The sequence below is a fragment of the Paramormyrops kingsleyae genome, chromosome 8 (genome assembly GCF_048594095.1).
Source record: "Paramormyrops kingsleyae isolate MSU_618 chromosome 8, PKINGS_0.4, whole genome shotgun sequence".
Classification (NCBI taxonomy): Eukaryota; Metazoa; Chordata; class Actinopteri; order Osteoglossiformes; family Mormyridae; genus Paramormyrops; species Paramormyrops kingsleyae.
The window spans coordinates 16275857-16302459 of record NC_132804.1 but is presented as its reverse complement, the minus strand read 5'-3'; the positions used below and the strand labels follow the sequence as shown (position 1 = coordinate 16302459).

Below are 26603 nucleotides of genomic sequence, written 5' to 3'. Positions count from 1 at the left end.
AAATGGATTTACCGTTTGATGGATTGACCTTGCAAATATTTAAGAATTATTAGGCAGAACTCGGTTATGGTTGGTATGCATTTAATTCCAACTGACATTAATAACAACCTCTGTCACAAAGGTGTGTGGTGACACAACGCAGGTTTGGTTCATGGATTCATTCTGTTTACACCCAGTTCTGACCCTAAAACCTGCATGTCACAGCTGAAACAGATTCATCAGACCAGGAGACATTTTTCCAGTCTTTAACTGTCGCTTCAGCTTCCTGTTCATAGCCGACAGGAGTGGATGTGGTTTCCTGCTGTTGCAGCCCAACCACCTCAATATTTGACGATTTGCATACTCAGAGATGCTTTTCTGTCTACAACTGTTCTAAAGACTTAATTTAAAATCACTTTAGCCTTCCTGCCAGCCGAAACCAGTCCATCCATTCTCCTCTGCCGTCTCTCATCAACGATATGCTTCCCCCAACGCTACTACCGCTCATAGGACTTTTTTCTGCACCATCCTGTGTAAACTGTGCTGTGGGTGAAAATCTCAGGACATCAGCATTTTCTGAAATATTCAAACTACCTCATCTGGCAATAACAACCATTCTGATGCTTGATCTGACTATTAACATTAATAAATATTACTGTTCCAAAAATGCAGCACAAGCAAGAGACCACCCGAAAATGAACCACACTAATCAGCGTCCATTAATCCGGGCTGCAATGAAAAGTGTGGCATAAAACACATCCTCTTACACTAGACCTCCAGTGGCTTTTTAGGCGTGATACTTTCTCAGACAAATGTGCAGCGCGCGCCCACCCCACCTCACCTCCCCCTTCCCGCGAGCGTTCTCGTCTGCTCTCCGCCAATCGCAGAACACGTAGCGAAAAAAACGTCACGCGTCCTCACAGGGGAGGCGCGCAGCTTAGCCGCTTTCCCTTTGAAGGGAAAAAAAGCCTTTTTATTTTTTTAATAGCTGGTAGATTAAAAAACATCTTAACTCATACTCACAAAAATATACACAACAAACGACGTCCCATCGGATAAACTCCAATCCCTGTTGTAATTGGAGCAAAGGCAGCGCCGAGAGCCTGTCAGTCTCGTGGAGAAGGTAACCGTCGCCGCCGCGCGTCCCGCTCGCTCCAGCTGTGACCTGTAATGGCGGCTGCCTCCCGGCTCTTTGTCGCTGTCGAAGGGGAAGGTGTGTTAATGGCTCCCCGTATCGCTGACGTGTGTTGACGCGGGCACTTGCGTGCCAGTGACTTGCTTTTGCGCCGCACGGAGCGAATTCGCTCGCCGAGGCGGGTTACAGTCGCTGGCTGTGCCGCAGAAGGGCGATTAGTTTGTGAGGCGCCGTTGGTTTGTTAGTGAGCTCGCCAGTTCGGCGTCCGGAACCGCTCCAGAGTAGACGGGATACCGCGCATAACCTTTAAGGCGTTAGCCAACTAGTTATTCACACTTTACACCGCCGCGCTGCTGCTTTTTCTTGTACTTCGTAGCTCCCATTTTATGCTAGTTATTTGTTTAGAGTCAAGCTGTGCATCAACATTTAAAAGTAATATGGAATTTAACCTGGATCACATGGGTTAAGTACAGTCGTTTTGATAGTTGTTTAAGTTGGTTTGTCAGGTTAGCTAACATATATCGTGGCAGCAGGCCTCTTTTTACCCTGTAAGATGTTTGGTATTTTTAAGAGGTTCCGTTTATCGATGGCGATGGTATCAGTGGCCGGGATAAAGATGCATCTAAATCACTTTTGGTGGGATTTGCATGTGTGCAGTCTTTTTTAGAACACATGTATGCATAATTGTATATTTTTCAGGTTTATCTTTTGGGTCTGCAACACACGTGTTACTTGTCATAACGTCGTCTTCTGTTATGCTGTTTTTTTTTTAAACTTGTCTTAGCTGTTATTATTGGCGGTCAAAGTTTTTCAGTCAACTCTTTCTATGCATGTACCCAAAGGTTATGGATTTTTTTATTAGTACCTGTCGTCATGCTTCATATCGGAAATAATGTAAATAAATAAATGTGCTTGAATTTTAGTATTGCTAGATGTGAACAGAGGTGGGTCACCTTTGTTTTGTACATGCTGCTCTGATGATGTCAGATGTACTTACGCAAGATCATGTTATGTAAAACGCTATAATACAGTTACTGGAGCAATATTGAATAGAATTGTCAAAGTATCATGTTATTGATTTAAACGGAATTCTGAACGATACATTTCGAAGGATACATTTATTGCTCATTATGTGCAATAACAAGACATAATGTGAACCCCGACAGCATAATCACCTTAACTATCTCAGGAATGGTGCCCTACTTGCAAGGTATAAATACTAAAGCTTCAGGAAGGACTCATGATCTCACTGCCAGTGGTTTTACCATTTCCTCCTCATCCACCAGTGACAGCAGCACTGACAGTAGTAAGCACGATTTAAAAAAAGATGATTTACAATATTAACATCACTCGCTTTTTCCAAATATATATGATATGGCAATAGTCACCTGCAAAGTAGAGAACCACGAAGGCTATGTGTGTGATCAGAAAAAATATGCAATAATTAGTCAAAGCACCATCCACTGTGAGATGGATGTGCTGTGGAGACTCTCAGGGAGATTGCTAAAATAAAACGGCTGGTGTGTTGCGCAGTTGGAGGCCACAGAGACCCGTCATCGTGGCAGGCAGTGGGTGTCGGATGCTATATGAGATCTAGATTGTTATGAATGCTTGTTTCAGCTAGCTAATCGGCTAATAAGGACTCAAGTCTTTAATAAGCTTGTTCTGTCAGTTCATCAGATGCAGGGAGTAGTTACACGTCGATTGCATTCAAATATTCTGTATATGGAATGCCTTTAGCGTGTAATATAAAGGACTTTTTTGTTTAGTCATTGTACCAATTTTAATTTGATTAAAACCACTGTTTTGCCTTTAAGTTATAAAAAATAATGTTGATTTTAAAAGTTGATTAAAAGCTAAAGACCAATAAACAGGTAACATTTACATGTATTGCTGTGTTTTAAGGTAAACCTATTAATAAAAAAATGCACTGTCTGAATTTCTCATGAATGTAAAGTTATGTTTTTTGAATGACTCATTACTGTAAAATAAGGTTGATCAAAAACTTTGTAATTGGCTGTTAAGCCATGTTATATATACCCATATTATGCTGTGTGGGTATTGAATTTTTGACAGCGCTAGGCCTTGTAAAGTGTTTGAAAAATGTAATACATTTCACTTTGTGATCTGAAGATGTTTAGTAGCAGATTATGCCAGAACATGTATGCACATGTTGGGACTGGAGACTACTTCCTGCAATTCTTTTTGAGTGTTTGACTCCTGTGTTTAGCACAGTGATTTCCTCTGGGTTCCCAGCGTACCCTTGGAAATGAGCAGATGGGAATTTCCTGTTGTGATCTCAGTAACAGGGGACTTAAGAAACCATCCATCAGAAATAATTTTTTATGCAGGCCTTAAACAACCAGGAAATAGTCAAAATGGGGGACGGGTTGGAATGAGGTGATGGTGGTGATGGTGATGGGAGGTTCTTTGTCATTTTTTTTTTTTTTGTTTTTTTAAAGTCTGGATTGTATGCTTTAGGACAGCGAATTGTAGAGCTTCACTTAGGCACTGATGGGGTTTTGTGTCTCGCAGTGATGATGGAGGGGGTGCAGCAGAGCAGCACCAATGGCAACGATTCCCAGACCATCACCATCCCCACCACCATCAGCGCCTCCCAGATCTCCCATATTGCACAGCAGGTATGGGGCTGAACAGGTTGCACCCCATCTTGTTATGAACCTTGTTATATCTTCATCTGAGTGCAGCGCCACTTTGTGGCCAGACTGGTAATCTACATTATCATTATTTGCAAAAAAACAGCAGGTCTAGTTTTCAGTTTGGCGTTTTATTAGAAAATGGTAAGTGCTAGAGGTACACCAACATGAATCTCTGTTTTTCCAGTAAGCTGCAGTGCAGTAGCTTTTGGTGCATTGTTTATTAATTTGTTAGGTATTGTATTGTTTGGTCTCCCAAGTCATTAAAGTATATAAATATTTTCAGAAATGATACATACTCATAAATTAAGTTGCATAAAGCACCAGTTGTCCTCTAAATTAAGATGCACTAGTCTCCACCCAACGAGTACCTTTTGCTATTCTTATAGGGAGCAGTTATTATGCAGCCAATAAAATGGCTTTTGCAGAGCTAGAAGGTCATTACAGGTTTCTGTGTGGTTGGCTGTGAGGAAGCGGTACCAACTCATGAACTATTCATTTCCAGGGACAAAGCATTCTTTGTATATAAAACTACCCACAACACATAACACCATTACCAGGGTCCTTCTAAAGTGGTACTGCAGCTGGTGTCCCATTGATCAAGAAGTACATCAATTTAATATTTAAGTCTCCAATTATTTAGGTCAGGTCTTTTCTGTCCTTCTGAAAGATTCAAAGTACATATAAGGCAAGTGCTTCCACACAGGGTGTTTCATGAGTTAAGTAAACAATTAGCATCCTGTCATGTTTTAGATTGCTACACATGGGTCAGGATGCAAGGCGAAACAGAGAAGTGACTTGGAGTCATTAGTGTACGACATGAGAACATAGTTTAAACAAGTGTGGTCTGATGAGAACTTCAGAAAAGGGATACTGTATTCAGGTAAAAGTGCATAAACACTTCATAACACCTGAAAATATACTTTGGCAAGTGAAACAAAGAACAGGCAGTAGTGTACTGAGCAGTGGAAAAGATTCGTATGGTCGGATGAGTCATCATTGACTCTGGTCTCAACAACCAGATGAATACGTCTGTGCCATTTGTCAGAGGTACCCTGTAGAGGCTCAGGTGTTTTTCAGCCGCTATAATGGGTTCTGGTAGTTCTGCTATGTGGGATTCATTTTCCTGACATGTATAGCCCTTAGAGAACAATAATGTCAGTAAATTCAAAGCCGTTCTGAGTGATTATGCTTCTCATGAAACATCCCTGTGCTGCTGGAGTGGAATCTTCCAAAATTTCAAGCCTGTATCCACAGGTCACGAGTGGTCAGCTATTGGACAAGTTTTAAAACGGCGTAAAGAACATTCCAGGACGAGACTAGTCAGCTTTTTCTAACTCAAGTGAACCTTACCGGGTGTCTCATTCTGTGTTGTCGGCTATTTTAAAGACTGTTGCCATGCAAAATTTTGTACAAGCTGCAGTGACAATGAAGGATCTTACCATCTTTTTCACCACCATCAGCAAAACCTGGTTATGAAATTTCTCTGTGATGAATATTATTCCATTGTTTTATTGACACATGCAGAATATATGCTGCAATTAAGAGAATCTGGTCACTCATGGAGGCTTATCACGTTTGTTGCTGTATTTTTAAGCTTTGGTAGTTAACTGTATAGATTAGTAATAGTAGAAAAAGGTGATTAATGATATAGGAGTTTGCATCATGAAAAAGTGCATTTTAACTGCACAATGTATTGCAACTGGTTTTTAACTAAAATGATGGAGATTACGCTATTGGCTGCTTTGTATGCCATGAATTTAGTGTCTCCCTTGGATGAAGGAAAGCACTACGCATTACAGGAAGGGGGGAAACTGTGTTTGCAGATGTCCCTTGGCGGTTCCCCGGTGACTGTGGTGCAGCTCCCTGGGGGTCAGTTCCAGGTCCAAGGGGTGATCCAGTCTGCCCAGTCATCCGTCATCCAGGCCCCTCAGGTACAAGCTAGCCAGGTAAGGCGGGCACCGCATATAAGAGGTTGACTGTTTTCGAATTTGCTCTCCCCCTGTCTTTCTATCTCACCCAAGCTCCTTGCATAGGGTCAGTCGGATAGCGATGACTCCCAGGAGTCCTCAGACAGTGCCGCTTCATCTCACAAGTCCCGAGAGCTCTTAGCCAGGCGCCCCTCCTACAGGTACTGCCGCCGTGTCACCATAGTTTGATTTTTTTATTTCTGTAATGTAATATGACCCTCCCATCTGAGATGCTCTGATGATGCTCTCATATGTATATATATAATTATATAGTATATATAGCAGGTGACATTCAGCCAGGGTAATTGCGAGAGTTTGTGGGATTTCATTGTCTTGGCACCCAATTGATGAATTAGTCATTGTTTATTGAGAATATCATACCTCTTGGTCAGCATTAGCAATGGGCGTTTGGACAAATTCTGTTCAATGACTAAACTTACAAAGCATTTGATGGTTAATTGGTTACCTATTGCTTCATGTGTGGTCTACAGGTAATGACAGATTTTTTTTTATGTATAATAGGATTATGGCATTAAAAATAAATTCCTTCCTTATTCACAGATGTGATCCCTGCATTAAATAAGACGTTAATTATTTTAGGGGAAAAACATAGGGGATTTGTTTCTGTGGGACACTATATCTTATCAATTTAATTTGGTTTGCAAAGATGGCCAACAAGACTGTTACCAAACTGCAGACATAACTAGGCATGACCTAGTTTAACAAAGACCAAATGTCTTTAAATACACTTATTGGGTTAAAGTGGACTTAAAAAAAACTCTGCACACCCTTGCTATAATGGCAGGTTTTTGTGATGTAAAAAAATTTAATCATGTCGGAACATTTTCCACCTTTATCGTGAAATTGCAGCCTATACAAATAAGGTGGAAAAAATAAAGACAATAACCTGCTTGCATAAGTGTGCAGACCCTTAAACCTAATATTTTGTTGGAGCATGTTTGGATTTTATTAAAGCATTCAGCCTTTTTGGGTAAGAGTGTGTCAGCTTAGTACACCTTGACTTGGTAACATTTTACTACTCTTCCTTGCAAAAATGTTCTAGATCCTTCAGTTTCCAAGCCTGGATTTTATATCCACTATAGATACAGGCAGAATGACTTGGATCAAAGTTTTCTTAACAAGGATTTAAATTTTGTCTAACACTGTCAGACATGAATTCAGTCTTCATTTCTTGCAAAATTGTCACATATTTCTACTCAGTTTGGCTTCCATCAGCTGGCCGATTGATAATCATTTCAGAATCCTCAGAGCACAGCATAATTCTTCAGGAATATGTGTTTCCGATGCAGATCTTAAATTTTTCTGCTTCTAATTTTTATTTAGTTGACCGATGAACATAAACATCCAATAAAATGTCACTATTTAGCATATTGTCTAATTTTAAAGGACTGAGTGCTGATGTGCAATAGAAAACACACACCTTGGTCCTCACGGAACACGACTGGACAGCCCTGGCTGCTCAGTGACCCTGCTTACTGGCCTATCACCTATAGGAAGATTCTGAATGACCTCTCATCGGAGGAGGTGGCATCTCGAAACGAGGGGGAGGAGGACAGTGCTGCATCCACAGCCATGACCACTGTGACTGTCCCCACTCCAATCTACCAGACCAGCACGGGCCAGTACAGTAAGGCTTCTGCTCACTTTTACTATGGATTTCTGCTCTTTCAGAAATTACTCATTATTAAGTAAATGCTGCTGGCTGTGTCCTCAATGCAACATTTCTGGCAGTTTAGTGACATCTACAGTCTGTTTAGCAGTATATCTTTACAGTGTTTAAAAACTGGAAAAATGGTTTTAAACTAGATATTTATAGAAAACACTGACTTGCATGATGCCCAAAATGTTTTAATTGTATCATAAACTGCCAATATGTAGAGTAACTTGGGAAATCTTATTGAATACCAAGGCATGTATATCAAATCTGCAGTGAGTGAGATATTTCCTCATTGTCCTTTTATATAATAAAAAACGTACTGACTCATCATACGGGAGCCTATGTAATTAGCCGTAAGTATTTCAGCATTAGATACAAACCGTTTTTTTGACGTTCATATGGAGGGCTGACGTGCTTAAGAAGAGGTTTTCTCGTTTTTCTTGGGCATGGCTGTGCAGTGGACACCTGTATGTCCAAATGGTCCCTCTGGCTGCCCACCCGAGTACCTAGATTATAGCAGCTGCATGCTGTGCAGCCCTAATACCAGCGAAGCATAGCATCAGCACTTTGTACTCAGGTCAGCAGGAAAAATTAGAGCTGAGAAAAGTTCATATAAAAAGTTTGCTAACTGTGTATTTCTTAAATTTTGCAAAATATCTCGTATTTACATTTTTAGGTTTGTATTAGGCAGCTTTTGATTCTTATATCTGTAACATGGTTGGAATGATTTTAGTTTATTTAAAATATTCGATGCAAGTGTGTAAAGGGGTAATACACAACTATTGATATATCGACACACACTTTGTGTGGGGAAATAGTTATAAATAAATATGTATATATTGTGCTTTAATGGATGGTTGGGATGATGAAACCTCTGGTATTAAATTGACAAAAAGACTTAAGATTTTCAAAAGTTATAATAAAGTTTATTTGTTTTTCATGCTTTGGTCTTCTGAAACTAAAGACCATCTAAATCTAGTCAGTATAGTTTAGGCTCTTATTTGTCCTTAATTTGGTTGGGCAGATATTAACCTAGAGTTGATTTACAGCAGGATAAATGCTGGCTGTATGCAGGCTATATGCGACATGCTCCTGATGCCAGGAGGGTGACGCTGTCTTCCACAGTTGCGATCGCACCTAATGGCACCATCCAGCTGACCAGTCCAGGTGGAGAAGGCATGCAGGGTCTGCAGACGCTCACCATGACCAACTCGGGTTCGGCACAGCCAGGCGCTACAATCTTGCAGTATGCACAGACTCCAGACGGCCAGCAGATTCTGGTGCCCAGCAACCAGGTGGTGGTGCAGAGTGAGTGAGACATCTGAAGCTCAAAATTCCACATGCCACCTCTGGTCATGCCTGCACGTTTCTTAAAGAGATTTCAGTTATGTGAATGGACAATTTGCACAGTGATTGGATTCTATAAGGCAAACTCCTTTTAGTCTGAGTACATGAAGGCCCTCAGAGTACATGGCCATTTCACCTTTGAGCTCTGAGACTGGTCGTGTCTTTCAGGTGCCGGAGGAGAGGTTCAGACCTACCAGATCCGCACGGCACCCACCACCAGCTCCATCCCCCAGACGGTGGTCATGACTTCCCCCATGAGCATCTCCTCCCAGAGCACCAAGACGGACGACCCCCAGATGAAGCGAGAGATCCGACTGGCCAAGAACAGGTGTGTGTGCTTCCCACAGCTGCTGTTCACTGCTGTGGATTAGTCCTGCCTGCCCTGAGAGCCCAGTGCAGTGCTGCAGGTTGGTGCGCATACAGCTTGGGGGCGGCTGGGATCTGGATGACCAGCTGCGGGCTTTGCTACCGCAGCATTCATCGCAATATATGCTATAATCACAGCGTGCAGCCCCAAGTCACAAATCATACATGTAGGGAAACATTCAAAGTAGAATCCCTCAGGACCAGGAGTTATTAATGTTACGATCCCCAGTCTAGGGTTGAGGATCGACAGAAAGGTAAGGGAGAGGGGAAGACGAGACAACCAGGGAATGGGAAAAGGGAACACAGGAAACAAAGGGATCTGTTTTTATAGTTTTTTATATTTATTCACAGACACGGTTACAAACACGAGGTGCAACAAACTTCGGGAGTGACCCAGGCCAAAACAACAACCAAAACAGCTAACAAACACATCCCAAACTAAGCTAACTCTAAGTGTAACGAAAACAAAAGGAAACAAAATGATGAAAAGACTAAGCCTAATAAAACTGAACAAAACTAAAACTTAAAAAACAATGGGCCTCATTCACCAACCGTTCTTACGAACAAATTTGTACCCCACGTACGCACTTTTTTTACGAAGATTCTGACATTCACCAATGTTTTCTTATCTGAATTTGTTCTTAACTAAGAACAGAATCTACGCACACTCAAGACCATTCGTACGCACATTTGAGTAATGATAGTTTGTTCAAAATAATTAGTTATAGCAGTTTTGTTCATTCTACAGTTCATAAAATGAAAGTATTTGAATAATTTATAAAAGTAAAATATAAAAAATAATTTTAAAGTGTAAAAATTATTTTCATGATAGTAACGGCAATCATGCGGATTATAAATAGGTCTGTTTCTGTGCATTGGCCTTGCTATCAAAATGGAATTTCTGCTACTTCTTGAAGAGCTTGCCAATGTTGCTCTGAGAAGGGAATGCATGTTTGAAGATCATTTAGATTTATTTGGCACACAGTGCTCACAGAGAAGGTGATATCTTTCCATGTATCAGCTTTCTTTGGGGCTTTATATCCACTGGTTACGCTACTAAATAACATGTGTCTATTTGCATTTGCCTCCTGTACAGTAAGATCCAGTTATAACGGACTTCAAGGGCCTGGCAAAACAGTCCATTATATCCAAAGTCTGTTATATCCAAAGTTGCTGTATGCCCCGAATACAACTACAGGACACCATTTACTCATGCCACATCCCAGCAGACACATTTGTGGTATAGATTATTATATTATACATGTAGTAATCCAACTTTACCTCAGCAGATGCGTGACTATCAATAATCCCGACTACGTATCTGCGCTGGATATCACCGGCACGCCACGCGTTTTGTAGGCGGAGCTGCATGTCCGTTATAGCTGAACAAAACTACAGCAAAAGCGGCGCTGGGGACTAAATTGTTTGTCCATTATAAGCGAAATTCCATTAAATGCGAGTCCGCTATATATTTTTCTGCAAGTTCTTAAAGGTGCACGGCCGGGACCAGTGGACCTCGTCCGTTATAGATGATATTCCGTTATAAGCGGCTCCACTATAACGGGATTTTACTGTATTAATACTTCTACTTCAGCATTACTGAAGTTTTTTTCCTCTTAGTGCCAAGCGGCTCACAGCCTGCGCGTCTCTTCGCCATTCCTTGCACACGGCCCAACAGTCTCATGCCCTTTTATAGGAAATTGCAGGACGTTTCCCTATGCTAATTAGGACAAACTGGCACGCACTTTCAGTTACGAAGACGTGGGATTCACCATTCTTAAGAACAAAGGTGCGAACAATTCTGCTACTTAAGAACACGTCATGAATCCGACGTAGGTTGTTCTTAAATTTCGCAGGAACAAATTTAAGAGAATTCTTAAGAAAATATTGGTGAATGAGGCCCAATGTTTATATTCCAGCTTGTTAGCATGATTCTGATTATTACAAATTAAGGTTTCTCACATAAATGGAACACTTCTACTGTATATTTTAGGAAATCTTGTTTCTCGCAGAAATTGTAACTATTAACTACTAAGTATTTACTGTCTATCTAAAACATGTTAAAAATGCCTTTTCTCTGGAAAATGGGGTTTTCTTGGAGTGGGATTCATGCAATCAAATGTATGGCCCAGTGAAATGGCGTTACCTATGGGAATCTATCACCAGCTGGTACCATTTCTCAGAGTGGGAGGTCTGTCTGTGCTGTTTGATGGTGTTTAACGTTCACATTGACTGCTGGCCTCTGTCTCTGTGAAGGGAGGCAGCACGTGAGTGTCGGCGAAAGAAAAAGGAGTATGTGAAGTGTCTGGAGAATCGTGTGGCCGTGTTGGAGAACCAAAACAAGACGCTGATTGAGGAGCTCAAGACATTAAAGGACCTTTACTGCGTCAAGACAGGGTAATGGGGCTCTGATGGCTCGCCACGGACAGCAGGAGCGGGGGCACGCCCTTCTGCTGCCCCCACCCTCCATGGCTATCATTTTATCTTTGTTTTAAGGAGTCTTTGTGAGCAGCAGAATGACCAGGGGGGAAAAAAACTTCAGAATTGGAGGCGAATTTACCAAATCGACATATTGGATTTTTTTTTTTTTTTTTTGCACATGAAATCTGGAATTGTGAACTTTAAGCGTTACATTTAATTTTCCTATATAAGTTAGATTTTCATATCTTTTTTTTTTAATGTAGCAATAGAAATCTGCTGTTCCGTTATCCGAAAGTGCAGCAGTATTGTGAGTGTATCATGACTGTAAATCATGTGATTCATGTTTCTCTTTTGTGTAAGTCAGCATTTTTTCATGTTATCCCCCATTTTGTGAGGAGAATGTTACAGGTTCTCCATTCCAAACTCTGATTTTCTGCAAAACGTAAAGGGTTAATTAGTGGTGTGGCGAGCCAAGCTGTTACAGAGACAATCAATCAGGGAACATGAGTATGTTTTGCTATCTGGGTGACATTCATTTGAATCAGGCTTAAGAAATGTCACTCATTTGGTACATGAATCTTAATAAAGTAAAATATTTTTCCAGTCTTTTGATTTGTCCTAGTATTTTAAGATTTGCTGAGAGCGGCAGGAACTGAAGAAATCGGACAAGCTCCTAATACATCTTCAGACCAAGTGCACGGGCTTTTCCTGGACCTGCTGTAGAGCAGAGTTTGGCATCAGTGTGTGGTTCTTACAGGAGGAACGGAGCATGAGTCTGATGTGATGAACAGTTTGGGCTGCTGGGTCAGTGCACATGTGTTCGGCGTCTGAGACTCTGGACTCCATTCTGCTCTATAGCAACGGGATTTTTTTATAGCCACGGCGGAAAACGGAGCTAATGCCGTTTTTATGTATTGATGGCCAGAGACATGGGCTCAGTTTGTTTGGTGTTGGATTAAATAGTGTTGATCTAGGGCATGTTTCAGGGCAGCTTTGGCGTAAATGATGTTTCATTTTGTTCTTATGGAGATAATGGGAGATGTTCATGTCTGTGCTGTAGAAGCTGGGATATGAAAACATCTGTGATAGCAAGGTTAAAGAAATGCTGTTATCAGTGTTTATATTCTTTAAAGGAATAGGATTGATTACTTTGAATGAATGATAATTAATATCTAGATGCTGTAAAATGCTTTTATAAAATAAAATTGACTTACGTTTGATTTAACAAGTCTTTTCATACTTTTATTCCGTGACTGTAAATTACGTACTAGAAAGGTATTTCCAACAGATTGTTTTTGTTAAAACATACTTTCCTGTGTACTGTTTGTTTTTGATTCCATGTCCTCCAAACAAAATAAATCAAATATTAGACTTTCAGAATATTCTTTGACAGAATGACATTTAACGGTAAGGCACCGTCTACCTTCCCTAAAACTTCCATGATGGAAACATGTTGGACCAAAATTTAAGATTGAAGCAGGACCTCCATTTCGGTGAAAGGTCCCTCAGGATACAGTGTTGTCTTTCTCTCATCAACAGCGGTTTGAGGCAGTATGGGGAGCAGATGGGTAGGCAGGTAAAGCAATGCTGTTTCTGATCACAAACCATTCAAGACGGAACCTGATGGTTTTTGTTCTCATAAACTTCGGTTGAAGGATAAGGCCTCAGTAAAAAGGCTGGGGTAAGGATTTACATAAATTCCATTTGTTAAAAAATTTACATGGTTACATGTACATTTTTAGCTGCTGCTTGTTCTAGTTCTGCTCTTAAGCTTTGAGAATGTTTGACATCATAAGAATTTTGACATCATGCTACACTGACCACCTTTACACTGCTATGTTTTTTTTACAGTGTTTGACTCAATTTGTGTTAACTAATGGCTGATCCAGTGTTATTTTAACTGCTTCTAGCCAAGGCTGTGGTATTCCTGAGCTTTCTGCAGGAAGCATTCGCCTCAAAGGATTGTCCACCCTGGACAGCATACCAGTCCTGCAGGACACCTCCTCTTACACTCAAGTTAGAAGCATGCCTTTTGCTGGAACTGTGCTTTATCTCTCTGGGCAGATAATGGAGAGAGACAGAGTTGGGCTGGGTTGAACCACACAAACTTTTAATCTTGAGCGAATTACCCACTATATATACCTGTGTGGTAGCTCACGTAGCAACTGGCTCATGTCATTCACCAAAGGGCATTATTCCTGCTGTGTTGCTGAACCAATAAAAACATATATTTTTATAATAAATTGAAGCTCTACTGATTTCTACGGAGCCCCAGAAGGGACACGAATGGGAAAAAAATAAATGGTTTTAAAAAGAAATTGGAATTCTGAGAGATCTTGCAATACTTTTCCATTCTGTTGGCCCTAATAACTACTCTGTCCATTTGAAGTGCAAAATATAGAATTAATAGATAAGGCTAATAAGTATTAAACTAAATGATACATGTCCAGTAAAGTGTGCTTTAAGCAAACTATGGGTGGGGGATGACAATGCACATCATGTAACATGTTTCATATGTTATATGTATTTATTAATAATTGCACTGTGTCCATTCACTGCCAGTAAATAGTAAGCAAGACAGCTGGGCTACTGAGTGTTATGTGCACATGCAAAACATTGAAATGGGCCTATTAATTAAAATTTGCCAATAAAGGAATATGGAAACCCAGGGGGTGTTGCTTGATTTTGCTAAAAGATATTACAACTGGAAAACTTAATATAAAGCTAACTTTACTGCAGTGTTATACTTAAGGTTTAAACCTGAACCCACTCGCGTTTACCTCACTGGTTTTCTCGCTCGGTGCTGTGTGTGGGAGTATGCAGATGCACACTGAAATATTCCAGAAAGCGGGTTAGAGTTTAAAACTTAATTCCAACACCACTGTAAAGTTAGCTTTATATGCAGTTCTCGGGCTGTCAACAAAAGAAAACATTTGAAGGAAAACCTTTGCGTGATCTCCTAATGTCCATCTTGGTTTTTTTTTTTTACCGTCAGTTTTTTCTTCCCTTCCATGTCCCTTCTGGGGCTCCCTAAACTTCCACCACAATTGCCCATAGAGGGTTAAATTGGTGTTTTAATTTCTGATTTTAAAATGATTAAAACAAACAGCAGAGGAGATGTTTCACACAGGTGACAAAGATACAGATTGTGTCTGCCATCATTAACAGCGTTGAAGCCATTTCTCATACAAATTCCCTCCAATTAGAGAAAAAAACCCACTCGATTTCCAGAATTTGCTACAAATTACACTTTAAAAGAAAAGTTACACTGGTACAGTATGTGCTAGTTAATCCTGGGGATGCTGGCCATCGACTTGTTTCACTTGACAGCATAACCGACAATGTGTGGTTTTATGATGAAGAAAAGGGGTGCTTGAATGTGCCTTAATTTGAGCTCTGAGAACCTGGAGGCTTCCAGGTCCTTCCACGTGGCTCTTGTAGCTTCACAGCCATCTCCAAAGTAATACCAAAGAGGCTGGAGAACATGCTGCATGAAGAAGGTCCAGGTGGATGGATCAGACACAACGTGCTCCAGGAAAAACAGGGCACCACCCTAAACAACAATAGACATGAGCCTAAAGAAATGTCCAACATCAAAATTTACTTGTAAACCAATTTTCACCATTTCAAGATTAACACATAAAGGGTAACAGAGTAACGGGTCAGAGGCATGATAAGGCACTACAAGGACGAGCCGTCTAGACAGGGGCGGGCAGTTTGCGGAACCTGTGTACTAGATCCGGTTGGTCCTGATGCAGTGACCGCGGTCAAATAGAAAGGCAGTAAGATCTGAGTACATCAACCGCTGGTAGGCGACACACCGATCTCATTGACTAAACGGGAAACTGATCTATCGCTCTCTTGTTGGGCCTAAATTTGGGCACACACAGGCCTACATTATCCCTAACTAATGCCTAACATTAGCCGATTAATAACCGTAAAAATTCCTCAGACAGGATAATTTAGTTCTTTTTTTCGCAATTATCCCAGGTCAAAACTCCTAAAAAGATGTAATTTGCATTGCTCTCCAACGTGCTGCTACGCTGTAGACCATCGCTATTGATCACTGAAATACGTTTGCTATGTTAGATTGCACGACTGCACAAGATATGAGCTTCGAGATACCCGAACTGACAAACAGGTCGGACTTAAGTGGCTTGAGTAAGAATCTCCGGTTCCGTAACTTACAGGCCGTAATACGCGATGCACTTCGGCCAGCACTCGCGTCGTGTCCTTGACCGTGCACAGCACCAGTGTGCACACCGCTACGTCCACCGAGCCGTCCTCCACCTCCCCCAGATCCTCGCCCGAGGCCACCACGAACTTCTCAAACTTCAGGTGATCGCTACTGGCGACACTCTTCTGCAAATACTTCTTGAAATGGGGGTTCGGGTCTGTGCACACTACCGTGCAGCCGCGGGGGTAGTACTGGAAGTTGCTCCCACTTCCACAGCCGATCTCCAGCAGCCGCAGCGCCCTGCCATCCCTGGCGAACTCCGCTAAGTCTCGGAACAGTTCCTTTTTCTGCTCATGCATTTTCTTGTTGTACGAACCCGACATTTTATATACGACGAACGGGAAGATGCGCTTATATGCGCCGTATATCCCTACCAGTTCCAGTAACTGCAATGGGAGGCTTAACATTTGGAAAAAAAGCCGAAACGCGTTCATTAAAATGCCCATGTTTACCAGTCTGAGCGGCGCAGTTTTTGATGGCTAGGTGCAATGGCTGTTTAAGGAACATAGGGGGTGTAACCAGTTTTTTTTTTTAAATGTATTCAGTGACACATAAGGACTTTGAACTGTAACATAAGGAAGTGATTTTTCATAATACATACACGACTACAACTATTTCCCGGAGTTTGAATTGAACTAACAACTATATATAGTTACAAATGCAGCTATCAGAAACCGATAAATTAGTGTAAACGCCATATGCACCTTTTCATCAAAGCAACAGATAGTAATTTTTATATATGAGAGTTCTTATGTATGAGAGTTTTTATGTATGACAGTTTTTATGTATGAGAGTTCTCTTATTGGACTGAACTCAATACTCACTGGATATTCCATATTTTAAACGCAAGTTTGACCTCAAGCTGTGGCACTTGAGTTATGTGGGGAATTGAAAAACCATTTGATTTCTGTACCCACTTACCCTATTCAGCATTGCGGGGGGTCTGGAACCTCAGGATGGAACACCAATCAATTGCAGGGGACATGCACACATATGGGTGATTTGGTAACTCCAATTAGGCTCGACGTGTCTTTGGACTGTGGAGGAAACCCCCACAGCGGCACAGGGAGAACATGCAAACTCCACAGGCATGGAACCCTGGTGGAGACTATAGTACTTTCCATCACAGAAATCCTTGTATAAGCCACCAAAAGCAGCAGTTTTACTGATGTAACAACACAAATCTTTATTCCTGAAAATGAACTCTAATGTTTTTAAAAGGGGTACATAAATGAAAGTGTCATTCACTGGTACCTGCTCATATACTCCAGATATTTTGCTTCTCTTTGAATCATATCTCACACCTAAGACAATTTCAAGTGGTTCAACCACACCCCATTTCTCACTAAAATACTTTGTCCACTTTGAGTGCCAGATGTTGTAGGTTGACTTTCTTCATCTGGCTCAATGTTGCAGGCTTCTTATTGTGAGCTCTGTTCACTGAAGTCTGACTGATGTGGCATTAAAATATTAACTTCATAACTTGTGCCCATGTTAAGAGTTTGATAAAAAATATTTAAATGCTTTCTAAAACCAGCAAAACTTTTAAACTGCAATGAACATTCTTCTTGAGCACAAAGAACATTTTTTTTTGCCTGGATATAACCCATGAAAAAATGTAAGGTGCTGAATTAAAACACTTGGTTCATTAAACAAAGGTCTAAAAATATGACACCTGTACATAACTCAAGAACTTGGCTCCTTGCCTCTGCTTCTATGTAATTGGGTTTTCTTCTATTTGCCAACACATTTAATTTAATGACTAAAACCAAAATCATTTTTGCCAAAACATAGCCTGTGCAAAAAAAGTGCTGCCTAGCTACACAAGTGCTGGGATGCACTGCACTAAAAATGACAGACACACATGTTTCTCTCAGCCTTTCTCTCAGCTTGTGTTCATGAACTTGGCCCTCAATTCTTTCACCTTTGGACTTTCTTTAGTGGTGTCAACATCAATGCCATAGACTGTCGTCTGGAGGAATGTGATCATGTTGCAAAAAGCATCATCGTAACTTAAATTGAAAACAAAGTGCACCTTAAAAAGTTCATCAAAGGCTGCCAATGATGTGGTTCCTTGGCAGGGGAGGAGCTTCTTGTCCATCACAATGTAGTAAGTACTGATGGTCTGCTTACATTTTCCAGATGCAAGAAAGTAGGGCTGCCGAAGTTCCTCTGGTCTGTTCCTCCACACTTATACATGACTGTATGAAAAAAGCACATAGTTGCATTGTAACATTGTATAGTATACTCTGTGCCTCCACACTCATACATGACTATGAAAAAAGCACATAGTTGCATTGTAACATTGTATAGTATACTCTGTGCCACATCTCCTACTTAAATCATATACTAGTACATACAACCAAGTGAAATACAAGCAAGTGGTCCATAGCTTGTGAAGCACTCATCTTATGTATTTTCTTTTTTAGCAGGCTGAAGTGGTAGGACATGCAGGAGTAGCTAGAGAGAGAGGACATGTTACTGTTCCACTCTGTAACCAGAAAAAAACCTTAAAAACGTTAAAACAAGTCTTTCTGTTGAACCTTCCCAGAGAATGACATTGCTTAGCTTCTGTGCTGGTACTGCTCTCTGGTTCTCAAAGCTAGGCATGTCAACCATCTCTCATACAAACAAGGGGTTGCACAGACTAGTCGATAGGTTGACATTTTGAGCTTGAGGTCAGCTAGACGCACCATCGCCGCTTCCAGTCCTCTTTTACCAGGAGTATATAGTGATGGAAAGGGTGGAGTGCGGCCCCATCTCTGTCCGAGGAACAAACTTGAAATAATGCTAATAATCCTTTTAAGTACTGTGCATGACAATATGCCTCAAAAATAACTTCAGATGGTTTATATTTATTAAATATTATTTTAGAAGTTTTGCAGATGGTTTGGATTTATTAAATGTTTATTTTGGCAGCTTTTCAGATGGTTTCGATATATTAAATGTTATTGTTTAAAAAACATGGAGCTTGGAGTTTTAGAATTTAAGCACTGAGGAAGCTAAATTCAGAATTTAGGAAGAAGTTTTTCAGATGGCTTGGGTTTATTAAATGTTCTTAATTGTTGATAATGCTTTTACAGAAACACCAGACAAGCAGTTGTATTTGGGCTTTTCTGTTTATTAAGCTTTCATTTTTAAAAAGCACTGTGGCACTGTCATAAGATCTCAGATGTTTCTGTGTTGAGAACCTGTTAAAAAGTATCACCTTCCCAAACTGTCTGTAGCTCCGCCAAAAGGATTTATGTGTTGCCTGAGACGTTGCAAGTGTTCATCGGTGGGTGTAAACTGGTTGAATGGAACCTGGACTGTTTGAGGCCACTGAAAATCAGGCACTCTAGCCCCCTGGTTGGCTGTGGCAGCCATTCCCAAACCTCCTGGTGCAGCTGTTTCATGGTCCTGTGCTGCAATTACTACGCAATCTTCCCCTGGAACCAGCTGCTCATCCACTCCAAATACACCTTGGACACCAGTGTGACGCACCTGCTGTGACAGGCAACCTTGCGCAAAAATCTGATTTGGTGACATGTATCTGGCAGTTCTCATTCGGTGGTGGTTCCACTGATTTGCGGACAATTTGAGGTCACGATTTATCCGGGGCAGTTATACAAAGTGAAGAGCCCAGAGGTGCATTTCGCTACTGGAGTTCATTATACCTTCATTCTCCAGATATGCGAACAATGAATGGTAGACATTTGTAACTCCTTTCCAGACATCACTCCACAGTGTCTCAATGCGTTGGTTATGCGCGCTTCTTATAGCACTTCCCCAGTTTGAGCCCTGGAAGACATCCATAAAGAGACAATCAGCATTGTTTTCCCCTCCATAAAACGTCATAAAACGACAGATGTAAGTCACTTTACACTCACATGTAATTCTTCTTTATGCCTAAAGCAAGTGGGAAAAATGTTACCATTGAATTCAGCTCCAGAAGTGACCTGCCCAGTGCCCGGATGTCAAAGTGTGACTGTCAGTGTTAAAAACTGATAACACCACAATTTTACACCAACAGTGTGACGTATTTCACCTGTACAGAGATACTTCTGTTAGAATCAACACCAGAACCTCAACACTTCACTTTAAACTCTCCTAACACTAGAATTTTAACTCTATTTGCTGTATAGGTATTTAATGCATTTTAGGTAGATGTCAATAATTTTTATGGGGTGAGGAAAGGCCTGCTTATGGAAGTATATATTGGATTTTATTATTTATAACTCACAAAAGACAATTCACAAATATGTACAATGATCCACAAATCTTTCACTATCCACAAATATGTATTTTTTAAATTTGTGTTGTGTAAAATTATAGCCACAAAAATATGAAGGTACTTCTACATGTAAAACTTATTTTGCACATTTGTGGATCACTTCCTGTCTATTTTTGGATCAGGTCACATTTGTCACTTCGCTCCTATTTATTTGTGGATTTTTGTCTTCCAGCTGAAAAATCCACAAAAGTGAGGTGAAGTTAATTGCTGCACCAGCAGGTGGCGCCTAGAAGAAAATAAAAGGGGTGGCCAATCTTATCCGCAAAGGACCGGTGTGTATGCAGGTTTTTTGGATAACATGTAGGTCAGTTGTTCAAACCGAGGTGTGAGGACTCTTCAGCCAATCAGTCCTCGAATTAGTAATCTAATTAAGGAGTTGCAGCAAAAACCCGCATACACACCGGCGCTTTGCGGATAAGATTGGCCACCCCTGGTCTAAAGTTATCATCCGCGCCCATACAACAGGATACAATGAGAAGGACGAAATTAAACAATAGTATAACTCTATAAATATGACGCAAAATCAGAAAGCAGTTAAGACCCGTAATATATTTAATCTTTACAATATTGCCAATTAGCATTAACATAAGTCATTTCTACACTTCTTATGTTGTATAATTGGTCTGTGCGACCATTATATCCCTGCTCTGAACGAGGAGACGGACAACATGCAGCATGGGAGGTATTTCCTGCAAAAAAAGAAAATGAAAGTGATAACAATAAAATGAAAATACAATCTTCACTTTGCCATTTAGCATTCAAAGTCAATGGGCAAAAACCCTGCCAAAATGAAAAATAAAATAACACCATTTCCATTTTAACTTTCCTCTCATGCACACTCTCAGAAAAAAGCGTACAAATCTCTACCTTTCATTGACACTGGGGTTGTTCCCTCAAAGGTCTGCCAATTGTACCCTTAGCTGTAGGTCACAGTACCTTTTAAGGTACAGAAATTGAACCTGAAGAATATCCCCAACGTCCACGGTTCTCGAGGCTGATCCTCAGATTTTCATTTTTTTTGCAGGAAATGCCTCCCATACTCCATGTTGTCCATCTCGTCGTTTTTTTAACATATGGACAAGTACACGTGAAAGAGGAAACACTCAGACAGAGTTGGAAAAAGACTCACAAATCAGAACAATCTAAATACAATACACAGCAGGGATATAATGGTTGCACAGACCAAATATACAAGTAATACAACATAAGAAGTATAGAAATTACTTATGTTAATGCTAACTGGTAATATTGTATATATTAAAGATATTATGGGTCTTAACTGCTTTCTGATTTCGCGTCATATTTATAGAGTTATACTATTGTTTAATTTCGTCTCCTGTTTTATGGGCGCGGATGATAGGTTAACTTTAGACTCTTATTTAATACCAGGCGCCACCTGCTGGTGTAACAATTATCTTCAACGCACATTAGTGGATTTTTCACACAACCAGCATGTGCTGTCACCTAGGACAGGTTATAAAATCTAATCTAATTTCCCGTGACCGCTGAAAGTAGCATTAATGTTTGGCATCTTAGTCGGACGCCTTTAGATATCAGCTATCTTAAACAAATGGAAGGACACTGAGCTATTTTTTTAGTTCTCTAAAATGTCCTGATGAACTTTTAACCTTGAGCGAATGACCCACTATATATACCTCTGTGGTAGTTCATGTAGCAACTGGCTCATGTCACTCACCAATACGCATTATCCCTGTTGTGTTGCTGAACCAATAAAAACACATTTTTATAATAAATTGAGGCTCTGCTGATTTCTACGGAGCCCCAGAAAAGAAATTGGACTTCTGAGAGATCTTGCAATACTTTTCCATTCTGTTGGCCCTATTAACTACTCTGTCCATTTGAAGTGCAAAATATAGAAGTAATAGATGAGGCTAATAAGTATTAAACTAAATGATACAGACATGTCCAGTAAAGTGTGCTTTAAGCATTAGACTATGGGGGGATAATGCACACCATGTAACTTCCATATTATGTGTTTTTATATGTATTTATTAATAACTGTGTTCATTCACCGAGCTGGGCTACTGAATGGTAAGTGCACAAAGGTTGAAAAATTTATTCAAATTTGCCCATAAAGAAATATGGAAAACCCAGGGGGTGTTGCTTGATTTTGCTATAAGATATTACAAATATTCCAGAAAGCGGGTTAGAGTTTAAAACTTAATTCCAACACCACAGTAAAGTTAGCTTTATATGCAGTTCTCGGGCTGTCAACAAAAGAAAACATTTGAAGGAAAACCTTTGTGTGATCTCCTAATGTCCATCTTGGTTTTTTTACTGTCAGTTTTTTTCCATTTCTCATACAAAATCCCTCCAATTGGAGAAAAAAACCCACTCGATGATTTCCAGAATTTGCCACAAATTACATTTTAAAAGAAAAGTTACACTGGTATGTGCTAGTTTATCCTGGGGATGCTGGCCATCGACTTGTTTCACTTGACAGCATAACCGACAATGTGTGGTTTTATAAGGAACAAAAGAGGTGCTTGAATGTGCCTTAATTTTAGCTCTGAGAACCTGGAGGCTTCCAGGTCCTTCCATGTGGCTCTTGTAACTTCACAGCCATCTTCAAAGTAATACCAAAGAGGCTGGAGAACATGCTGCATGAAGAAGGTCCAGGTGGATGGATCAGACACAACGTGCTCCAGGAAAAACAGGGCACCACCCTAAACAACAACAGACAGGAGGCTAAAGAAATGTCCAACATCAAGATTTACTTGTAAACCAATTTTCACCATTTCAAGAATAACACATGAAGGGTAACAGAGTAACGGGTCAGAGGCATGATAAGGCACTAAGAGGACGAGCCGTCTAGACAGGGGCGGGCAGTTTGCGGAACCTGTGTACTAGATCCGGTTGGTCCTGATGCAGTGACCGCGGTCAAATACAAAGGCAGTAAAATCTGTCATTTTAATGTATTTCTACGAAAGTATTGAGGTAAACAAACCATGTTTGCAAAAACATTGCATGTCTTTTTGATGTTTCTGTGTTTTGAAGGATAATTAAAATGATTTTAAAAACTGGTAATAGATGTATGTTGGGAAAATACAAGTATTGCTTGTAGGACTTAACATATTGTGCATGACCATCAATGTCATTTTGTTTATTCTAATTTCTACTTAATTGTAACTTGTCTTTATGCCTCCCTCAACTTGCTCTTTGTAAATTGTCTGCAAAGGGCATTCACCCATAGCGTCACCCAGGGAGCTGGGGGTTAAGGGCCTTGCTCAAGGACCCACAGACATGCTGAGGCTGGGTTTGAACCAGCAAACTTGTGATTACAGGCACACAAGCTTATCCCACTGAGCCACACACTGCCCCTATATACTGCTGATACTCACATTTGGGCAAAGATGTATGTGCGATGGGTGAAAATCATTCATATATACATAATCACATGTGTATAAACTATTATCATCCATACTGGGATGCAGATTTGTCTGTTTTAGCCGGGGAAACCAAATATTCTGGATTCCAGGAAATAATGTTTACCCTTTATATTTAGGCAAAGAAGTACAGTTGTTTTCAGAAGTCCTACAAGCAATACTAGCGTTTCCTGAATTTTTCCAACAAACATTTATTACCAGCGATTTAACCTTTCAAAACATAGAAACATCGAAAAGACATATACGACGGTTTCGCATATATGTGTTATTCACCTCAAGACTATTCGTAGAAAGGAATTAAAACGACAGAGAAACTATGAAGTAGCGGGTGACGTCATGATTTAAAATCAGCACGCGACATGGCTAACATGGGGAACTTAATTTCCCATAACCTGTCCTGATGCGATGACCACGTTCAAAGACAAAGGCAGTAAGGTATTAGATAGATAAATTTTCATTGCTCTCCAACGTGCTGCTACGCCGTAAACCATCGCTATTGATCACTGAAATACGTTTGGGGTGTTAGATTGCATGACTGCACAAGATATGAGCTTCGAGATACCCGAACTGACAAACAGGTCGGACTTAAGTGGCTTGAGTAAGAATCTCCGGTTCCGTAACTTACAGGCCGTAATACGCGATGCACTTCGACCAAGACTCGTGTCGTGTCCTTGACCGTGCACAGTACCAGTGTGCACACCGCTACGTCCACCGAGCCGTCCTCTACCTCCCCCAGATCCTCGCCCGAGGCCACCACGAACTTCTCAAACTTCAGGTGATCGCTACTGGCGACACTCTTCTGCAAATACTTCTTGAAATGGGGGTTCGGGTCTGTGCACACTACCGTGCAGCCGCGGGGGTAGTACTGAAAGTTGCTCCCGCTTCCACAGCCGATCTCCAGCAGCCGCAGCGCCCTGCCATCCCTGGCGAACTCCGCTAAGTCTCGGAACAGTTCCTTTTTCTGCTCATGCATTTTCTTGTTGTACGCAATCGACGTTTTATACATGAAGAATGGGAAGATGCGCTTATATGCGCCGTATATCCCTACCAGTTCCAGTAACTGCAATGGGAGGCTTAACATTTGGGAAAAAAGCCGAAGCGCGTTCATTAATATGCCCATGTTTACCAGTCTGAGAGGCGCAGTTTTTGATGGCTAGGTGCAATGGCTGTTTAAGGAACATAGGGGGTGTAACCAGTTTTTTTTTTTTTTTTTTTTTTTAATGTATTCAGTGACATATAAGGACTTTGAACTGTAACATAAGGAAGTGATTTTTCATAATACATACACGACTGCAACTATTTCCCGGAGTTTGAATTGAACTAACTATCTAGTTACAAATGCAGCTATCAGAAACCGATAAATTAGTTTAAAACCTACATGCTACCTTTCACCAAAGCAGCGATTTGAGGTTTGATTTCAAACGGTGGTGCGTTTGTTATTTGGGGAATTGAAAATTTAACCTCAAATTTGGTAGTTTGATGTCCCCGGTTACTAAAGTTTATTTGGCTTTGCCATACAACTTTGTTTGTTTGACAACCTGTGGTATATTCGCGTTTCAGGTGCATTGATGTCTTATCTATTTATATGTTGTGATTTTTTTTTTTTTTTTTTTTTTAAGGGATTGTACGTACTGTTTGCAGAATTGCGAGGTTATACAAAATTAAAGTTTGCGTCGTCAGGATCTGACAGAATTGGGTGAAATATGTTGAACCTTTCGCATAATCTTTATTTCTTCTGAATTTTCATAATTAAAGCTTCAGCTATAATTACACAAAGCGCGGATGATTTTTTTCAGAATTGCAGAAAAGCATCACTACATGATACTATAGGCTACAGGTCTTTTTGATTAAACTGAATATTATAGATATATATTTTATATGATATCTATAATAGATTGTGCATATGCACTTCTTGTGTTTCCACCGGGTGCATCAGTTATCTTCTGCAGTCCAAAAACAGGTACAGTTAGTAGGGCTGGGTATTAGTACAGATGCCCTGATTCAGTTCGACTTTCATTCACAAGCTTTTGATTTGATTCTGCCTCAATAGTAATGAGATATAAAATACTACATGGCAGCTTTACATATTTGGAGAGATGTTGAAAAATCTCTAAATAGAACACAAATTTACAAATACAGAGTCACTAAAAACAAACTGAGAAAACCAATAAAGAACAACGAAAGCCTTGTATACCAAAATCTTCTTATTTGAGGAACATATGGGTATTGTATAGAGCTGGGAAGCAGCCCTGACCTCACTGTTGGATTCAATTATGATTCTATCCAATTCACGTTTAAGACACATGTGCATACAAACCAAATTTGAGGTAAAAATAACAACAAAAGGCACAGAACTGTAGGTTGTTTGGACTTGATGGACTAGTTACATCTGTTGGCTTCGCCTTGCAACTCAGATTCATGAATATCCTAATTCCATTTTTGCACCTTGTCTATTGCAGTATCATACTTCTATATTAAATTAAATTTTATTTTATTCTTTGAAGTTTTCTGTTTATCTGTCTGTCTGTCTATCCATCTATTTGGTATGCCAGGGTTGTCTATACTGTGAGTGTGTATACACAAGCACCTTGTGATGGATTAGCATCCAGTCTAGGGTGTGAGATGCCCGGTACTTCCTGTGGTCAGCTCCACGATCATTGTGACCCTGAAGTGGATAAACGGTTAAGGAAACTAGATGGGTGTAAACAATTTGGTAATGTTTTGCTCTGATAAAGCAGTGTGCATTTCTGCTGCACAAATATTTACTCCTACTAATTTTGATTCATTAATGAACCTAATTTACATGTCTTTAAGAAAGTATAGCATATTAACAAATTGGGAAATTTCAGTTCTTGGATCAGCTGTCCAAAGTAAGATGTGGTTAACCTTCATCTGAAATCTTTGTTGTTCATTCGTTTTTAAAATGGTTGAAACGTTCACTGTTTTTGTGGTTCACTGACCAACCTTTTGGTCCTGGTTTCCTTTTATTATGGTGTGTGAATGGGATGAATTTGGCTGCCTGATCTGATTGTAGTTAAAACAGTATGATTCTGACCGGGCAGCAAACATTCATTGCTACGTCACCATTGCTCTTAGTCAACTGCTTTATTATTTCTAAAATGTTTCATAGATG

General features: G+C 40.3%; 3 protein-coding genes across 8 annotated transcripts; 1 reads left to right on the top strand and 2 right to left on the bottom strand.

Moving 5' to 3' along the window:
• Window positions 1-1239: 1239 nt before the first annotated feature.
• On the top strand, window positions 1240-12159 carry atf1 (activating transcription factor 1). The gene is made up of 8 exons (XM_023790658.2): window positions 1240-2420; window positions 3650-3756; window positions 5598-5720; window positions 5808-5902; window positions 7256-7389; window positions 8545-8727; window positions 8935-9094; window positions 11389-12159. The coding sequence occupies exons 1-8, from the start codon at window positions 2306-2308 to the stop codon at window positions 11531-11533; spliced, it is 1062 nt and encodes a 353-aa protein (XP_023646426.1). The 5' UTR covers window positions 1240-2305; the 3' UTR covers window positions 11534-12159.
• A 1477-nt stretch (window positions 12160-13636) lies between these two features.
• LOC111832898 (thiol S-methyltransferase TMT1A-like) lies at window positions 13637-16459 on the bottom strand. Its single transcript, XM_023790662.2, has 2 exons — window positions 15742-16459; window positions 13637-15106 (listed from the first exon to the last, which is right to left on the bottom strand). Exons 1-2 carry the CDS (start codon window positions 16234-16236, stop codon window positions 14873-14875), a joined length of 729 nt encoding a protein of 242 aa, XP_023646430.1. The 5' UTR covers window positions 16237-16459; the 3' UTR covers window positions 13637-14872.
• A 340-nt stretch (window positions 16460-16799) lies between these two features.
• Window positions 16800-24650, bottom strand: LOC111832892 (thiol S-methyltransferase TMT1A-like). Of its 6 annotated transcripts, XR_002835611.2 has the most exons (5): window positions 24096-24650; window positions 22602-22750; window positions 19660-19728; window positions 19447-19570; window positions 16800-17991 (listed from the first exon to the last, which is right to left on the bottom strand). XR_002835611.2 is itself a non-coding variant. In XM_023790647.2 (4 exons), the coding sequence occupies exons 1-4, from the start codon at window positions 24588-24590 to the stop codon at window positions 19546-19548; spliced, it is 738 nt and encodes a 245-aa protein (XP_023646415.2). In that variant the 5' UTR covers window positions 24591-24650; the 3' UTR covers window positions 18051-19545. The 6 variants fall into 6 exon arrangements, 4 of the variants coding, with proteins under 4 accessions (XP_023646415.2, XP_023646417.2, XP_072571412.1 ...); XR_002835614.2 differs by lacking the exon at window positions 16800-17991 and having other exon boundaries at window positions 18050-19570; window positions 19660-19817; XM_023790647.2 differs by lacking the exon at window positions 16800-17991 and having other exon boundaries at window positions 18051-19570.
• Window positions 24651-26603: the final 1953 nt, after the last annotated feature.

What these genes read in the sequence shown, in the direction of transcription:
- LOC111832898 (XM_023790662.2), bottom strand. Translation starts at nt 16,236, where the DNA reads ATGGGCATTTTAATGAACGCGTTTCGGCTTTTTTTCCAAATGTTAAGC. An exon ending in TGCATCGCGTATTACGGCCT is followed by an intron (nt 15,107 to 15,741) that starts GTAAGTTACGGA and finishes ATTGTTGTTTAG; the next exon opens with GGTGGTGCCCTGTTTTTCCT.
- LOC111832892 (XM_023790647.2), bottom strand. Translation starts at nt 24,590, where the DNA reads ATGGGCATATTAATGAACGCGCTTCGGCTTTTTTCCCAAATGTTAAGC. An exon ending in AAGGACCTGGAAGCCTCCAG is followed by an intron (nt 19,729 to 22,601) that starts GTTCTCAGAGCT and finishes GGCACTGGGCAG; the next exon opens with GTCACTTCTGGAGCTGAATT. An exon ending in GGCATAAAGAAGAATTACAT is followed by an intron (nt 19,571 to 19,659) that starts GTGAGTGTAAAG and finishes GATGTCTTCCAG; the next exon opens with GGCTCAAACTGGGGAAGTGC.
- atf1 (XM_023790658.2), top strand. Translation starts at nt 2,306, where the DNA reads ATGGTGCCCTACTTGCAAGGTATAAATACTAAAGCTTCAGGAAGGACT. An exon ending in GACCAGCACGGGCCAGTACA is followed by an intron (nt 7,390 to 8,544) that starts GTAAGGCTTCTG and finishes TGTCTTCCACAG; the next exon opens with TTGCGATCGCACCTAATGGC. An exon ending in CAACCAGGTGGTGGTGCAGA is followed by an intron (nt 8,728 to 8,934) that starts GTGAGTGAGACA and finishes CGTGTCTTTCAG; the next exon opens with GTGCCGGAGGAGAGGTTCAG.